Genomic DNA, 19,107 nt, shown 5'->3' on the forward strand with positions numbered 1-19,107 from the left:
ACCATACCTGCTGTCTCAGGTCCCCTATTTCACCCTGCTACTCAGTCACAGCCTTTAACCACTTGCCGACTGGGCCATAGCCATTGCCTCATACATGCCCATCTGTGCCTCATCCGTGCCACAACAGTGCTCATCCGTGCCATATCAGTGCTCATCCGTGCCACATCAGTGCTCATACAAGCCACATACATGTCACATCCGTGCTCATCTGTGCCTCATCAGTGCTTATCCTGACAGCGCTTCCTGCATGTTGGGCCTCTGTATGTGGCCAGGCTGTGTAAAAGTCTTGCATGTGGTATTGCCATACTCAGGAGGAGTAACAGAATCTATTTTAGTGTGAAATCTTTTGCTATGTACATGCTATGTGTTAGAAAGAAATATCTTATAAGTTTATTTGTTTATAGTTAATGCCACGTACACACGATCAGACTATCTGGCGGACTTTTGGCAGAGGTCCGCCGGACTTTTCAAACGAACGGTCCGTTCATTTTGAACGTGACTCCAGGTAGACGGGACTAGTGAAGGAAGTCAATATCACCGCCTCCATCGGTGAGATTGACACCTTGCTAGCCCCGTCGCCTGGTATGGATTTTAAGGGGAACCTCTACGCCGAAAAAGGGCGTGAGGGTCCCCCCAAAGTCCATACCAGACCCTTATTTGAGCACGCAGCCCAGCCGGTCAGGAAAGGAACCATACCAGGCCATGTGCCCTCAACATGGGGGGGTGCTTTGGGGAAGGGGGGCCCACCCCAAAGCACCTTGTCCTCATGTTGATGAGGACAAGGGCCTCTTCCTGACAACCATGGCCGTTGGTTGTCGGGGTCTGCGGGCGGGGGGCTTATCGGAATCCGGGAGAGACCCCTTTAATAAAGGGGCCACCAGATCCCAGCCCCCCACCCTATGTGAATGAGTATGGGGTACATGGTACCCCTACCCAGACACCTGAGGTAAAAAGTGTTAATAAAAAAACACATGTTTTTAAAGTAGTTTATAAGACCGCTCCGGGGGTCTTCTTCTGACTTTGGGAGTCTTCTTTCCCCGGGCTCCTCCACTATCTTCTGCTCTTTTACTGCTCTTTTAATAGCGGAGGAGCCCGGCTTTCTTCTTCATCGCCGCCATCCGGGGGTCTTCTTCCAACTTTGGGGGTCTTCTTCCGACTTCTCCAGCTCTTCGGTTCATATGCTGGGATCCTCCGCTATCTTCTTCCAGCTCTTTTACTAGCATTGGCCCGGTCTTCTCGTTTGTCGCTGCCTTCTTCTTCCTTCTTCTCTTCTTCCGATGTTGACATTACGCTATCGCCATAATGCCAGGGACGCGTTGCGCAGCGACTTATATAGGCGTAAGGGGCGGGGTCACGGGTAATGTCACATGGTGACCCTGCCCCTTATGATGTTACAGTCCCAGCATCCCCCGGGACTGTGAAATCATAAGGGGCGGGGTCACCATGAGACATCACCCGGTGACCCCTGCCCCTTATGCCTATATAATTTGCTGCACAACGCGTCCCTGGCATTACGGCCGGAGAGAGCGTCATGTCAACATCGGAAGAAGAGAAGAAGGAAGAAGAAGGCAGCGACAAATGAGAAGACCGGGCCAACACTAGTAAAAGAGCTGGAAGAAGATAACGGAGGACCCCAGCAGAAGAACCGAACAGTGGGAGAAGTCAGAAGAAGACCCCCGGTTGGTGACGTACGAGAAAGCCGGGCTTCTCTGCTAGCAAAAGAGTGGCAAAAGAGCAGAAGATGGAGGAGGAGCCTGGCGAGAAGACCCCCGAAGTCGGAAGAAGACCCCCGGAGCTGTCTAATGAAGTACTTTAAAAACCCTTGTTGTGTTTTTTTTTTTATTGACACTTTTTCCCCCAGGTGAATGGGTAGGGGTACGATGTACCACATACTCATTCACATAGGGTGGGGGGCCGGTATCTGGGGGCCCCCTTATTAAAGGGGTCTCCTGGATTCTGATAAGCCCCCTGCCGCAGACCCGACAACCAATGGCCAGGGTTGTTGGGAAGAGGCCCTTGTCCTCATCAATGTGGGGACAAGGTGCTTTGGGGCGGGGGGGGGGGGGGGGCGCATGTTGAGGGCACGCGGCCTGGTACGGTTCAGGAGGGGGGGGCGCTCGCTAGTCCCCACCCCCTTTTCTGACTGGATGGGCTGCGTGCTCGGATAAGGGTCTGGTATGGACTTTGGGGGACCCCACACCGTTTTTTCGGTGTAGGGGTTCCCCTTAAAATCCATACCATTCGACGGGGCTAGCAAGGTGTTAATCTCGCCAGTGGAGGCGGCGACATTGAATTCCTTCGCTAGTCCCGTCTACCTGGAGTCACGTTCAAAATGAACAGACTTTACTCTGTGTGTGGGCAAGTCCATTCATTTGAAAAGTCCACTGAGTCCGGCGGACAATTTTGAGTCAAGACTTCCTTCTGGTCCGCCGGATTAAGTCTGCTGGATAGTCCGATCGTGTGTACGCAGGATAAGAGGTAGTCAAGAAATTTAAATGTGTAATTTATGCCCTTAGAACACCTGATGGTGCTGCCTGCATGTTGGGCCTCTCTGTGTGGCCAAGGTATAAAGTCTTACACATGGTATCCCCATACTCGGGAGTAGCAGAATGTGTTTTGGGGTGTAGTTGCAAGTAAGCGTATGCCATGTGAGAGAAATAACCTGTTTTAATATGACAATTTTTGTGAAACTCACCATGCTTCTTACTAAAATACCTTGAAATGTCTACTTTCCAAAAAGGGTTAATTTGGGGATTATTTGTACTGTCCTGGCTTGTTAGTGTCTCAAGAAATGAGAGAGGCCGTCAGTACATCTGGTCTGATCAGGTGTGATCAATTTTTAGTGATTGGCACAATAACCTGTAGACTCAATAATGCCGGCCATACACGGTTAGAAAATCATTCTAAAAAGTGGTCGATACACTCGATCGTTCGACTTTCAAAGCGTTAGTGGGCTAATTTTGAATGTCAAAATGGGAAATCAGTCTGGTTCATGCAATCTTCAGGTCTAACATGAGTGATTTTTTTTTTTTTTTTTTTAATGTGTGTAAAAAAACAAAAATGGATTTGGCAGCGAAAGCAATATGTTGTATACTTTGACATATTTTCTTCTTTTTAAAGCTTTGATTGGACCCCCCACAAACCTGAAATTGACTATACAGGACAACGATTTACACATTGCTGTTGAATCACCTGAAGGATTTAGGTACGAAGAACTCAGTGGATACTGTACGTGGATGTATCGCCTGAAGACTTGGAAAAATTCAACGCCTATGGATGTAAGTCATGTGTTAAAGGGTATAGTCACCATTAGCAATATGTTACACCTGTGTTTAGGGAGTAACATGTTGGTAAGGACCAAACACCCCCATGACAGCAGTTGGAGGTTCCTCTCCCCTGCAGCTGCTGTCACTTTTAAAATAGGCGAGGCTGCGTGCTCCACCAGCACAGTCGGGACATTCATTCACAGATCTCTGTTTAATAAATTACAAGTTCTGTCTGTCTGCCACTGTGGCACAAGGCTTGTAATTCTCAATGGACTACAAATGTGCTGATTAGCGTACTCTTGGTCCAGGGGTGCCCAACATTTTGATGAGCGAGGGGCACTTTAGCAACTTGGTATCCAGTCACGGGCCACAATGATTGAGCGTAGCGGGCAGATGGCAGGCGTGTCCAATATGCAGAGCAGACATCTCTACTCTATTATTTTAAGTGGATTGGATTGGAGACAGGTGAGTGTAAACAGACAAAAGACAGTTTACATCTGTATTTTTATAGAGGTGAATGGAGGGTCCGATTGGGTCCACCTAAAAAAAAAAAAAAAAAAAAAAAAAAACCAAGAAGACCTGATCACACCGCTTAGGCAGGCTGCATTCACACTGATGCACTGCAGGTTTACCTGCACCTCAATTGACCTCAATCTTCACTTCTTCCTCAGGATTCCTGAAGGTATTGCTGGTTGCTGCTGTCCCCCAGGCGGGTATGGCTGGTGGCTGCTGCCGGCCGTCCTCCAGGGTGGGTACTGCTGCCTGGTTCCCAACCCCCCCATCCCTGAGCATCAGTGTGACAGGAGCCAGTGCTGGAGGAAGCATGCAGCTGCAGTAGAGAGCAGAGTCGATGATTTCTGTATCGCCTGTTGTCACAGGCAGAGTACATTTGGTATCACTCTGCCTGTGATAGGAACCGGCAGTATACAGGAAGCACTGGCTCTGCTTCCTCTAGTGCCAGCTCCATTCTTCACACTGATGCCTGGGGATGGAGGGCCAGGAACCCGCGATCTGGGCTTGACTGTCTGCCACCCCCTGCTCTGGGAGGGTGCGGCGGGCCAGCGGTTGGGCACCGCTGTTTTAGTCCATTGAAGCTTCCTCTAGCTTTCTAACTGAAAGCCCATATGAAAGGACAGGCAGAAACCTGGAGAGAAAGTGTGCAGGAGCCTTACATTGCACCCATGTTCCACTGATCTGGGGTGTAATACTGTTCAGGTGTTCAGGCTTCTGTGTAAAAAAAAAATAATAAATGCACATTTTTCTCGTTCATTGACAGACACATACTTCTTTATTCCTAACGATAGGGTTATATCGCCTCCGCAGGAGTAGGACTGGGCAGAACAAAAAAAAAAAATCACTTGGCCACTCCCATGGGCCGTCCTCAGTCCGTATATAAAACCCCCTCCCTGCTTTAGGTATTCAGGTTTTTTCTGCCTAGTCAGGAGTAAGGACTTCGTTCCCTGCTGGGATTGCTAGTCCTGGGAATTGTTTTTGTTTTTTGTTTTTCCTGGAGACTTGGTCCAGGGGTCACCCCCGTTGTCACGTACCTTTAAGCAGAGCCCGGAGTGCAGGGAGTGGCCTCTCGTAGACCTCTGACTCGAGAGACCCTGGTAGTGGTGACAGGGGCTCAGGAGCACAGAGGGGCACAAGTGCCTGACTGGATAGCAGATGGTAAAGGCAGAAGACCGTTGGAGGAGGTGTATTGTAGTCCGGTGTCTGAATGCAGGCAAAGGTGAGATAAGGTCCAGCAGACAGCAGAAGGGTTCCTGTAGTCCAGCAACGGCATACAAGTGATTGCAGGAGGTGACAAACAACGGAGGGGTATTGTAGTCCAACAACGGATGCAGGTGCAATGGATAAGCGGAAGCGGAAGAGTCCAGTAGTCTGTGGCCAAAGGTAGAAGGCTACAAACGCAGAAGGAGTACAGCCAAATATTGCGGAGGACTGGGAGGTGTCCTATAGTACAACAGCAAGCAACTTACAGTTGACGGATGGTGTAACAGTCCAGGTCAGGCACAGGCGGGCAGATCAGATACAGAAACGGAATCCAGAAGAGTAGTCGGGTACAAGCCAAAGTCGGGGGGCAGGCAGCAAACAGCAGAATCGGAAACAAGCCGGGTTCGATACGGATCAGGGTACAGGTACAGGTACAGGTTCAGGTTCAGATTCAGATACGGATCACCAGGACGCACAGGAACGCTGTTGATCAGGCAGTGAGGCATGGATCCAGTTTAAATAGCGCTATTGGCGGCAATTTGCGTCAAACGGCCGCGCGCGCACCCGCGTGCGCGCTCCCGCGCGCACGTGCACGCTCCCGCGCGCACGTGCACGTGCACGCGCACGCGCGCACCGCCGATCGCGGTAACGCTCCTGGAACTGGGCAAGAGATCTTCTGCGACTTTCGCCGCTCGGACGTCCGTGAGGAGGATCTTCCTGACACCCGTGCAGACCGCAGCTATGCACTAGGTCGGCTGAGACATAGCCCCACTGGACAGGGGCTGGCCCTGTGAGTTAAACTTCTTGCGAGGTCACATACGACTGGGACTTGGCCTGTGTCGCAGTGTTTCTCATGACCGACAGCCCCTCACTTTGGTGGAGGGGAGGATCTGTCCAGGAGCGTTACCCACGCATTTCGCTGGAGAGGTAAGTAGACCCCTCTCCTTCCCTGGAGTGGGGTGGGATGCAGGTACTCCCTGGGGTGGTCAATCCCTCTGGGATTCTCCTCCACCCCCCCTTCTACTCCCTACCACCTCTTTCCCGGGTGAGGCCCAGGTTTCCGGCCTAGAGACTTTTTGGGGCACACAGCCCTCTTTTCCACTCTCGGGTTATATGGGGGGTATCTGGTGGTTAGGGCTGGGAGGCGGATGATTGGGGGTCCTGCTGTCTAATTTAGGACGCGGCTTTGTAGTCTACCAGCTAGGATCGGTGCGGGCCGCAACAATGCGCAGGCCACGCACCGGTCTGTGCCCCCCTGTGCAGGGCCTCAGTCGACATCCCTTATGTGGACTTCGTAGGGGGGGTCCTGGTGGGTGGGACCCCCATCCCCCCCCCCTGACATTTTGGTGTAGAGCTTAGGCAGATAGCCTAGTATAGGGCACTCCTGCCCTCCCCTATCTCCCCTGTTGAACAATCCTACATCTGTGCGGGAACCTTTCAAGATGGGGGATGCAACGGTGGCTGCCAGCGAGGGCCAGTACCCACTTTGATAAGTTGTCTTCCACTCCGAAAGCGTTCTTCCCTCTCTTATTTTGACAAATTTGTCCATGCAGACTGGGAGTGTCCAAAGTGCCTTTTGTGTTTCCAAAAAAACGCTTGCTGGAAGGTACCCCTTTGGGGAGTCCCCCCTTCAGAAGGAGACTTTTACACCAGTAATGAACCCCTCTGTCTCCAGGCTGCTTGAAGCAACCATGGCTCCAATAGAGGAATCTCTGGCTTTTAAGGGCCCAGCTGGCATAACTGGAGGGGGAGCAGAATCCCCCTGCCTTTGCTGCTTGGGGAGGCTGTGCAAGCCCCATTGCGACAGAGTGTGATTGTCCCAGTTCCCAAGCCGGGAATAGTGTCAGGGGTTTTATCCTAACCGGTTCTCAGTCTAAAAAATGGAGGGCAGGGTACATCTTATTCTGGACCTTAAGACCCTGACCTGCCTTGTGTGGGTACAGGAGTTCAGGATGGAGTCCGTCCACGCAGTGGTGGCACTTGATTATGGGGTCTTTCTGACTTCTACGACATCACAAATGCTTAAGCATTCTGTTAAGTGCTTGACTCCAGCAATTCCTACGTCTTGTTGTGAGTGCAGAGTATTATTGGCGCGTGGTTTGGTCCTTTGATCTGGCCACCACTCCTCGGGTGTTCACGAGGTGTTGGCCCCGGATCTGGCATGGTTACGTCAGTGGGGGTTGATGGTCCTGGACTGCCTGGGCGATCTTCTGCGCCGACTTCTCGATTACCCCAAGGAGCAATGTAGTTCCTATACAGACTCTCTGATTTCAGTTGGCGTCTATACTATTGGAAGTCTGCTTTGGCCCTGCCGGAACGTTGGTTTATCTGAGCCTGACCAGGCTTCTGCTCTGGCCAGCGTGTTTCTTCCCCTGGACAGAGTCCAGAAGTGGCATGCAGTGTTTTTCATTTACTATCTGGCAGGTGGGCTCCGCTGCGGATCTACATGTGGGTGTTGGGTCTGATGATATCTACCCTATTTTTTGAGGCAAGGTCATTTGCGCAGTTCCATGTGGGCTCCCTTCGGGGAGATGCTGGCATAATGGGACAAATTCCCAAGGTCTTTGAACCATCAGATTCTGCTGCGTCTGGTGGCTTTGTTCTCCGGTTTTTCAGTAGGGAAGATCCCCTTTCTCCCCTTCTATTGAACAGGATGACCACTAATACCAGTCTGTCCCAGTGGGGAGATGTTTTGGGGCGGAGCTCAGTTCGGGGTCACTGGACATTGGGGGAATTCGGGCTACCGTGTAATATCCCGGATCTTCAATTGATCAGACTAGGTCTGGATCACGGATGGCTCGACTTCGGGGGCTCCCAGTATGGATCCATTCGAACAAGGCAACAGCGGTGGCTTATGTCCCTTACCAGGGTGGGCCAAAAAAGGCTGTTGGCGACCCTGGCTGTTGCCAGTATCCTCCTCCGGTGTGCAGAACGTCTAGTTCCGGCCCTTTTACAACGTATGCATTCCAGGAGTGGAACACTGTCAGACGGATACCTCAGTTGGCTAGGGGCGGGAACTTCTCTGTGCCATGTTTCATAAGATTTGTCCTTGTTCCTTTTTAGGTGGCTCAGTTTCCGACCTCCATTTACGGAAGGATGAGCAGGAATAGGCCTTAAGTACCATAGAGGGCCAGGTGTGGGCCTGGGCTGTCTTCAGAGTCTCCTGGTCTCGCACTCCCTGGTGCATGCCTTTTTGTTCAAGTAGTGAGACGTCTATTTCCACCAGGGCAGTTTCTTCCACCGCCGTGGGATCTGAACTTGGTGTTTTTGGTTCTCCAAAGGCCCCTCAATCTTTCACTCAAAATATTCGGGAGGTTCCACTGCTTACTCTGTCTCGGAAGGTGGCCTCTTGGTAGCTATCACCTCTACTTACAGGGTGTCATGAATGGTGGCATTAACTTGTCATTCACCTTACCCAAGGTGGTGCTTCGCCCTTTTTTACATAGTTCGGTCCTTGGATTTCCATTTGAATAAGGACGTTGGGTTGGCTTCTTTTGTGCCTGGTCAGCACATCCCAAGGAATCGGCTTTATCTGGCCTGGATGTGTTTTGGGGGATTCGGATGTATTTGCCAGCCACTGAGTCGGTTGGTCTGGATGGATCGGACAGATGATGTCTCTGGGCTATCCTGTCAGGGATCAGTTTCCTCCTTTCCCGGTTATGGCGCATTCTTCTCAGGCACTTAGTGCTTCTTGGGCCTTCTGTCATCAGACGGCCATTGCTCAAGTTGGCAAGGCAGCCACTGGTTGTCTGTGTACGTTTTCACAAGTTCTATGAAGTGAATGGTTTGGCATCTGCGGACGCCTCTTTTGCCCGCAGGTTTTTTTTTTCAGGCCACTGTTTAGATGAGCGGCACAGGTGGGCATGGATAGGCGGCACAGGTGGGCATGGATAGGCGGCACAGGTGGGCATGGATAGGCGGCACAGGTGGGCATGGATAGGCGGCACAGATGGGTATAGATAGGCGGCACAGGTGGGCATGGATAGGCGGCACAGGTGGGCACTCATAGGCGGCACAGGTGGGCACTCATAGGCGGCACAGGTGGGCACTCATAGGCGGCACAGGTGGGCACTCATAGGCGGCACAGGTGGGCACTCATAGGCGGCACAGGTGAGCACTCATAGGCGGCATCGGTGTTATAGTAATGGATGCCAATCAGTGCCAAACAATAATGCATGCCAATCAGTGATGCCCATTGTGGCCACTGATTGGCATCCATTATGGGCACTGATTGGCACCCATTGTGCTGACTGGCACCCTGGTGGTCTAGGGAGGATTATGGGTTTTTATTACCTTTTCCCTGGTGGTCTAGTGGTGTCCCTGGTGGTCCAGTGTGGGCATCCTCGGGGGGGCTGTGCTGATAATCGATCAGCACAGACCCCCCCTGTCAGAGGAGCAGCCGATCGGCTCTCCTCTACTCGCGTCTGACAGACGCGAGTGAGGGAAAGCCGATCACCGGCTCTTCCCATTTACACTGTGATCAGCCGTGATTGGACACGGCTGATCACATGGTAAAGAGTCTTCGTCGGAGACTCTTTACCGAGATCGTAGTTGCCGGGTGTCAGACTGACACCCCGCAACAACGATCGCCGCGATGCGCGCCCCCGGGGGCGCGCAGCGGCTCATAATCCTAATCACGTCATATGACGTCCGGTTAGGATTATGAAACCACTTTGCCGCCGTCAATTTGTAATAGGGCGGGCGGCAAGTGGTTAAACTCGAAGCTTTATTGTTTTTGTGCAAAAACATCATGTGGATTATCTAGGGGATCTGCCAAATGCAGTCGGTTTCATGCCTCTAGCCTTTGTCTATTGTTTGTATGTGCTTAGAATTACAAGGAGGTTATGCCTCCATCAATCAACTTGTAATATCTTCCACCCCCATTGTGTTTAGCTGTCTATTGGGCATGGAGGAGGAGAGAGGGAGTGTATACGCCCACATACAGTGCCTTGCGAAAGTATTCGGCCCCCTTGAACTTTTCAACCTCATTTCAGGCTTCAAACATAAAGATATAAAATTATAATTTTTTGTGAAGAATCACCAACAAATGGGACACAATTGTGAAGTGGAACGAAATCTATTGGATATTTTAAACTTTTTTAGTAAATAAAAAACTGAAAAGTGGTGCGTGCAAAATTATTCGGCCCCATTACTTTCAGTGCAGCAAACTCACTCCAGAAGTTCAGCGAGGATCTCTGAATGATCCAATGTTGTCCTAAATGACTGATGGTGATAAATAGAATCCCCCTGTGTGTAATCAAGAGCATCATGAAGACCAAGGAACACACCAGACAGGTCCGTAATACTGTTGTGGAGAAGTTTAAAGCCGGATTTGGATACAAAAAGATTTCCCAAGCTTTAAACATCCCAAGGAGCAATGTGCAAGCGATCATTTTGAAATGGAAGGAGTATCAGACCACTGCAAAGCTACGAAGACCTGGCCGTCCCTCTAAACTTTCAGCTCAGACAAGGAGAAGACTGATCAGAGATGCAGCCAAGTGGCCCATGATCACTCTGGATGAACTGCAGAGAACTACAGCTGAGGTGGGAGAGTCTGTCCATAGGACAACAATCAGTCGTACACTGCACAAATCTGCCCTTTATGGAAGAGTGGCAAGAAGAAAGCCATTTCTCAAAGCTATCCATAAAAAGTCTCATTTAAAGTTTGCCACAAGCCACCTGGGAGACACACCAAACATGTGGAAGAAGGTGCTCTGGTCAGATGAAACCAAAATCGAACTTTTTGCCCACAATGCAAAACGATATGTTTGGCATAAAATCAACACAGCTCATCACCCTCAACACACCATCCCCACTGTCAAACATGGTGGTGGCAGCATCATGGTTTGGGCCTGCTTTTCTTCAGCAGGGACAGGGAAGATGGTTAAAATTGAGGGGAAGATGGATGCAGCCAAATACAGGACCATTCTGGATGAAAACCTGTTGGAGTCTGCAAAAGACCTGAAACTGGGACGGAGATTTATCTTCCAACAAGACAATGATCCCAAACATACAGCAAAATCTACAAAGGAATGGTTCACAAATAAACGTATCCAGGTGTTAGAATGGCCAAGTCAAAGTCCAGACCTGAATCCAATCGAGAATCTGTGGAAAGAGCTAAAAACTGCTGTTCACAAACTCTCTCCATCCAACCTCACTGAGCTCGAGCTGTTTTGCAAGGAAGAATGGGCAAGAATTTCAGTTTCTCGATGTGCAAAACTGATAGAGACATACCCCAAGTGACTTGCAGCTGTAATCGCAGCAAAAGGTGGCTCTACAAAGTATTAACGCAAGGGGGCCGAATAATTTTGCACGCCCCACTTTTCATTTTTTTATTAGTTAAAAAAGTTTCAAAAATCCAATAGATTTCGTTCCACTTCACAATTGTGTCCCACTTGTTGGTGATTCTTCACAAAAAATAAAAATTTTATATCTTTATGTTTGAAGCCTGAAATGTGGCAAAAGGTTGAAAAGTTCAAGGGGGCCGAATACTTTCGCAAGGCACTGTATATGACTTTATAGTCATGTAGGCTGTGCAGATAAGAAACTGGAGGAAATTAACAGCTTAGAAGGGAACTGAAGCTGGAGCATGCTCTGTAGTTGTGACAATGGCTGGTCTACACAATCTCAGCCTGCAGTGGGGACAGTGAACAGCAGAATCAACCAAATTTTTTTTTGTTGCAGAATACAGAAAATTAATCTCATAGTGAGTATGAACAGCATGTATTACACCATTTATTGATAGTTTGTTATGATGGGGGTTTAATGACACTTAAGGCAGAGGGAGAAAGGAGATACTGTGGGGAACAGCACAGTAAAGGAAGAGAGAATTGTGACAGAGCTATTTTTTATTTATTTTTTTTCATTTAAAAAAATTTTTTTTTTGGTCATGCCTTTAATATTTGAGTGGAAATTTTAGATGTGGTGTGGTGCTTTTTTCATTCTTTTTTTTTTTTTTTTTTGTTTCTTATTTTATTTTGCAGGTTATCACTATGGAAGATAAAGTACCTCACTTTACGATAAAAGCTGTGAAACCCTCCACAACCTATTGTGCGAAAGCACATACACGATGTGCGGATTTCAACAGAACCGGGCTTTATAGTGAGACTTACTGCATTCCAACCGGTACATATCCACTTCAAATAAAATCTTGTTGTACAAGGCCTGTTCATAAGTGTGTGTGTGTGTGTGTGTGTGTGTGTGTGTGTGTGTGAGACTAAATGCATCTATACCACATTTGTACTGCATGGTACATGTACTGTAATTACGAGCTGCAAAAAATGTAAAATTGTCATTCCCTGTTTTAGATGCAGTAAAATGGCCAAAACCTTTTTTTTCTTTGCATGTTCGGCCTTATGCACAGAGGCAGTTTGAGGCTTCTGATGTTAAAGCGGAACTACGCTGTATCTGAGCACCGCAAACCAAAAAACACTATTTAATTAATTTTATATTTAAAGCAAACTCCCCTATCCGTTCATGTCTCCATGCTTTCTTTTATTTTTGCTGAAAAATGACTGTGAAAAACACCCTCCTAGCATTTCCGGCCACGGCCATCTTGAGTAAGGGCAGATGATTCATGTAGCATTACTGCATGGAAAGTGGCGTGGCAACCAGAAACATCGTCTGGAGCGCATATCCAGCCTTGGTTTCCGGCCCCAGGCTTTGGTGATGGGTTCCAGGGACACGCTATTTTGGATTGACCTCAAGCTCCCTGCGTTCCAGCAGGGGCTGAAACACATATGGAGTTCGGGAATATACATTTCCTGCTCATCCCACATAAAGTCCTCAGTATGGTATGTCACAACACTACTCTTGACACATGGTATTATTTACATTCATGTATATTGATATATTACAGGTTTTTTTTCTACATGCCACAACGTCCATTACTGTGGTTGTTGACACCAACACAGCCCGGGGACACCACCCATTTTTCTATCAGGGGTCCATATCCCTGCCCCTTTTTCACTAACTGTTCCTTCCCCCAATAGTCAGGGAGGGGCCTTGGCTTTAACGTTCATGGGTGTGTCTATATTGTAAGTGAAGGTGTAAGTATTGCTAAAAAACCATGTAACCATTTGTAGTTTGGCTCTGAAGAAGGACTTTCCTCCGAAACACGTCAGACAGCAGGCACCAAGGTCAGGCTCCCCCCATGCTAGAGGTTCCAGGCAGAAATTGAACCATCAGAAGAACAGCGCAGAGACTCATAGTCTGATGTAAAAAGCATAAAAACAATTTATTAAATGAAAAAGATAAAAAACTCAATAAAGGACGTTTGATCCTCCTGGGATCTTAAAACCTTTACATCAGTCAATCACGACAATAAAACGACAGTTGCTTGATGACAAATTCACCCTGGGATCTTCTATTCGTGACTTTGAGATATTGGTGACAACAGGGCTGTGTTACCAGTGTAGTCTATTGTGCATGTGGATATAAGGACTGTGGGTGATTATCTCCCAGAGGCAGGGGGAACCAGTGGAGTTCCTATACAAGTGAAAATAAATGGTTGGAACTGAGTTCCAAAAGTCACTCACTTTTGTAAATGGCTGGACTGTAGGGCTGGGGCGCCGTCATGCTGAGCTGGAGGAGTGGAAGAGAAAGGGTCAATCCTGCTCCCTGTGCTCCGGGACGGAGGTGCAGTAAACGCTGGAGGATGTTGGTCCAAGTTGAACACAGGGTGGCGTCCACCTTGTGTGTCAGAGAGGCTTGGAGCGCAGCGCTCCGCTTGCCCGAGCGGTTGCGGGTCACTATTGGTCACGTGGAAGGCTCCGTAGCAAGGGGAGTTGCCATGCCGACCGGCCTGCTAACATGTTTCGCGCGCATGCGCTTTATCAAAGCTGAGACGGTGTGTGGTACACATCGTGATATATGGCATCGGGTTGTGTGAAGGGGCGGGGAGTATCGGAGTAGATTCTCCCTCCTGTGTCGTAGGGAGACTTTTTGGATATATCTCATGGGTACCCTCTCACCAGAAGGCCTCAACGAAGACATCGATATCCTTAGCATAACCTCCTGATACACATCTGTCAGACATAAACATAATCCATTGCCTGTTATTTTCAACTCATCACCACCACCAATGCATTATCCCCCATTAACATATAAACTTGCCCAACAAATTGTAACAACTACAGGGCAGTACCTAGAGCACGACGACCCCCTCCCTTTTTCCCCCTCCCCCCTCTTTTTCCCCCCTCTTGTCTTTTCCCCTCCCCCCCCCCTTCAAAACCCCTCTCCCCAAAATCTCCCCCCCATTTCCCCGTCTCCACCCCCCCCTCTTTTTCCCCCCCCTCCCCATCGTATCAGGTATATGAATGGGTGAATACACATGTATATATACATTTTACATTTCACTTTGATTATTCTTATTTATTATTTATCATTTATCATCTATTATTTATTATTTTTTATTTTTCATTTCGTTTTCTTTTTTCATTCTTTTCATTTTTCATTTTTTTCATTTTTTTCTTTTTTATTCTTATTTTCATTTTTATTTTCATTTTTTATTTATTTTTTTATTTTTATTTTCATTTTTATTTTATTTTTTATCATTATTTCTATTCATATTTATTATTATTTTTTATTCTCATCTTTTTCTTTTCATTTCCATATCCAAATACATTCTTATTTCCATTTTTATTTTCATTTTTTAATCTTCTCTTTATTTTTACATTTTTTACATTTTTCATGTTTTATAGATCTACAATTCTTATTCAAACATGTCGCTACATCCAATATACATCTTTCATATACATTCCCCCTCCCCCCTCCCCCTTTTTTTCACACTATCATCTCTCCTCTTTTTTCCCACCCTACACTTTCCCTTAGATTTCCATATCCCTTTTCACCCACTCAATACCTCAATCGAAACCGAATCCATTGCTTTCGGTTTCCCTCAAGTCTACACACCAATAGATATTATTGCTCCACAAGTTACAAGCTAAACATATGTATTGACACACAAGGGGTTAACTTAATCTACTCCGATACTCCCCGCCCCTTCACACAACCCGATGGCATATATCACGATGTGTACCACACGCCGCCTCAGCTTTGATAAAGCGCATGCGCGCGAAACATGTTAGCAGGCCGGTCGGCATGGCAACTCCCCTCGCTACGGAGCCTTCCACGTGACCAATAGTGACCCGCAACCGCTCGGGCAAGCGGAGCGCTGCGCTCCAAGCCTCTCTGACACACAAGGTGGACGCCACCCTGTGTTCAACTTGGACCAACATCCTCCAGCGTTTACTGCACCTCCGTCCCAGAGCACAGGGAGCAGGATTGACCCTTTCTCTTCCACTCCTCCAGCTCAGCATGACGGCGCCCCAGCCCTACAGTCCAGCCATTTACAAAAGTGAGTGACTTTTGGAACTCAGTTCCAACCATTTATTTTCACTTGTATAGGAACTCCACTGGTTCCCCCTGCCTCTGGGAGATAATCACCCACAGTCCTTATATCCACATGCACAATAGACTACACTGGTAACACAGCCCTGTTGTCACCAATATCTCAAAGTCACGAATAGAAGATCCCAGGGTGAATTTGTCATCAAGCAACTGTCGTTTTATTGTCGTGATTGACTGATGTAAAGGTTTTAAGATCCCAGGAGGATCAAACGTCCTTTATTGAGTTTTTTATCTTTTTCATTTAATAAATTGTTTTTATGCTTTTTACATCAGACTATGAGTCTCTCTGATGCGCTGTTCTTCTGATGGTTCAATTTCTGCTTTCTTCCACCAAGTCCAAAGTGGTCTAGCAGCTGCACATTGAGACTATTTACAGGCCCTCTTTGAGACAACAATTAACCTACCGTAACATTTGGATAAAGCGTTCTCTACAAAAGGTTTTATTCATTTGTGCGCCAATAACTTTTGTTTCTTAATGCTAGAGGTTCCAGGCAGTCTGGGAGTGTTCAGCCACATGGTGGGGCTTGATGAGTGTTTTTACCATCTCTGTTTGTGAGTAGAAATTGTATGTTTGGCGGCTGTACACTGCAGCTCTCCTTCCCCTGTGCAGAAATACGCCCACTATTTATGTTTGGAAGTCTCAAACTGCCCATGTGCATGGGGCATTAAAGTTTATTTATATGAGGAATGTTAGGGTAGGGTCAGGCAGTATTACATACAGTAAGTACATGTAATTTCAGAACAATAGGGGAATGTACTGTATAGCATTTTTATATGTAATTTCTTATCACTTGTTTATGCTCATAGTTTTTCATTGCCATACTGAAAATATCTTATAAATGCATCCATTTTTAGGACGTGCCACCTGTTGATTTGGTTGGGGGGCTTTTTGATTGCTTTACTCCATTCTCACCATGACCTATATCAGGTGTGCTCTACCTTTTGAAGAGCAAGGGACACTTAAGTGATTTGGTAACGGTTCGTGGGCCACAGTGAAATGAAATGGTTCAGAGTTTTTGTTTTTTTAACAATTTCCTCTTGCAGTTGCTGAATGCCAGCAGGAGGAAGAGGAGGAGAAGCCAGCTTTCAGCCTTTGCAGGAGGAAAATGGAGAGAATTGGTTCCTGTGTATGCCACCCCCACCGTCCCTTCTGTCAAAATGTAAAACAGAATATGGCAGGGAGGCCATATGGGCCCTCTGGAGCATGGAGCGGGTTTGTCATTACGATCCCTGATGCTACACCAGTGGCTGGGGGCGTGTGGTAAAAACATGTTTCAACTATGGGTTATACCACCCCCCAAATCACAAATGTAAACAAGCCCTTACTGCCCTGAGCCCCCTATAAGGCTACTTTCACGCTGATGTGCTGCTGTTTACCCACAGCGCAGGAACAGTTCAGTGTACCTGTGGCTGGACTATGCTTTGCTATAGACTTCTTCTATCTTGCAGGTGTGGGGTACTTTTTGAAAGTGCACCAATTCCACAGAATATAATAGTCTATGGCTCAGTGCAGCTAACCCAAAGGAAAGTCACAGGTGTACTGCGCTGCACCTGCAGATCGGTGTGAAAGCAGCTTAATAACCCTTTTTTATGCTAATATATTATGTCTATTGCAAATGTGCAGTGTATGTGATGTTTAATACACTGACATTTTTCTTTTTCAGCTTCTGCTGGCATTGCTCTCCAGGCTGCTAGAATAGTCCCAGGTGAAGTACACTTTGCATCACTCCACCTGGGACCGGAACCAGCGCTACAGAGGAAGCATTGGCTTGTGTGGCCCCTGCTTCCTCCACTGCCGGCGCTGGCTCCATGCACTCTGATGCTCTGGGGTGGTGGATCCCAAGCCCTGCTCCATAGAAGCCATGGTTTCCATACACTTCCCTACTCCATTGAAGCCATTACTTTTATATACTTCCATACTCCATAGAAGCCATGGTTTACATACACTGCCATACTTCATAAAAGACATGGTGTCCATGCAATGCCCTACTCCATATAAGCCATGGTTCCCATATACTGTCCTACTCAATAGAAGCCATAGTTTCTATACACTGCCCTACTCCATAGACTTAATAATATGGGGAGGAGCTTCGCTATTGTAAATTAGTGGTGTTGAATCAGTACAGGGGGCATGACTTAACCCCTGTCTCCCAAGGTACGTTTTTAAACATCCTAGTATTTAAAGGGTTAAAAAACGCTCACAGCTGCATGCATTGCATCACTTCCAAGTTTATCATTCCCCCGCTGAAGTAGCCAAGGAAGCAGCTAATCAAGGCCAATCTGTGAATCATTATCTGTGTTGGAGGGCAGGGGAAATATTGGACCCCTGATGTCTCCATAAGGAGTACCTGTCACCTGACCGTGCTATCATATAGGGGGCTTGTTGGCACCCTTATGATTGAAAAAAGTTACATTTGGAGAACATGACATGTTTTGTATCTATTTAACCTCATGTTTTATACTTTACCAAGAAATTAGGTATAGTTTAATGTGCAATAAAATTATTTGTAGTGCAGTTCATAAATCGTGTAAAATAAAAAGTTGCAACTGCCACAATTTTATTCTACCGGTCTTTGCGTTCAGAATATATAATTGAGGGTATAAAGTAATTTCTAGCAAAAAAATGCAGGAAAAGTGGTTAACATCACCCATCCATTTAATCATTTTATCATCATTGAAAAAAACAAAACAAAAAAAACAAACGCACTGCTCTTTAGATGGTAACTCACTTCACTGGTAACACTACTTTTTGTTTTGTGTGCCTTTTTTATTTTTAGATCCTCAGTCTTACGTAAAAGAGCAGATCATAGGGTTGGTGTTTGGGGCAATAATTGTGATCTCGGTCAGTCTCTACATCTGTCTCTGCCCTTTGAAGCGGTACTTGAAGCATGTATTCTTCCCTAAAAGCAAGCTGCCATCAAGCATTGAGAAGGTAACGAGAAAATAGATGAAGGGATAGTGACTTCTAGATTTTTTTTTTTTTTTTTTCCCTTTTTATTATGACCTTAACTAAAAAAAAATGTATTTAAAAATAATAATAAGTGTGTGTGTGTGTGTGTGTGTGTGTGTGTGTATTTTATATACAGTGGGGACGGAAAGTATTCAGACCCCCTTACATTTTTCACTGTTATATTGTCCCCATTTGCTAAAATCACTTAAGTTAATTTTTTCCTCAGTAATGTACACACAGCACCCCATATTGACAGAAAAACACAGAATTGTTGACATTTTTGCAGATTTATTAAAAAAGAAAAACTGAAATATCACATGGTCCTCAGTATTTAGTAGAAGCCCCCTTTTGATCTAATAGAGCCATGAGTCTTTTTGGGAAAGATGCAACAAGGTTTTCACACCTGGATTTGGGGATCTCCTGCCATTCCTTCTTGCAGATCCTCTGCAGTTCTGTCAGGTTGGATGGTAAGCGTTGGTGGACAGCCATTTTTAGGTCTCTCCAGAGATGCTCAATTGGGTTTAAGTCAGGGCTCTGGCTGAGCCATTCAAGAACAGTTACGGAGTTGTTGTGAAGCAACTCTTTCATTATTTTAGCTGTGTGCTTAGGGTCATTGTCTTGTTGGAAGGTAAACCTTCGGCCCAGTCTGAGGTCCTAAGCACTCTGGAGAAGTTTTTCATCCAGGATATCCCTGTACTTGGCTGCATTAATTTTGCCCTCAATTGCAACCAGTCGTCCTGTCCCTGCAGCTGAAAAACACCCCAC

At 47.0% G+C, this 19,107-nt stretch overlaps 1 protein-coding gene across 2 annotated transcripts in view; it reads left to right on the plus strand.

Moving 5' to 3' along the window:
• LOC143981830 (interferon alpha/beta receptor 1-like) overlaps positions 1 to 19,107 on the plus strand; it is a 71,166-nt gene that overhangs the window by 43,913 nt on the left and 8,146 nt on the right. For both annotated transcript variants that reach the window (XM_077479955.1, XM_077479956.1), the window contains 3 exons: positions 3,121 to 3,278; positions 11,966 to 12,107; positions 18,170 to 18,324. In XM_077479955.1, coding sequence (XP_077336081.1) covers positions 3,121 to 3,278; positions 11,966 to 12,107; positions 18,170 to 18,324 — 455 coding nt within the window. The remainder of the gene's footprint in view (positions 1 to 3,120; positions 3,279 to 11,965; positions 12,108 to 18,169; positions 18,325 to 19,107) is intronic.

The sequence above is a fragment of the Lithobates pipiens genome, unplaced genomic scaffold, assembly GCF_037356315.1.
Source record: "Lithobates pipiens isolate NorthernLeopardFrog02 unplaced genomic scaffold, aLitPip1_a1.2 Scaffold_16, whole genome shotgun sequence".
Lineage (NCBI taxonomy): Eukaryota > Metazoa > Chordata > Amphibia > Anura > Ranidae > Lithobates > Lithobates pipiens.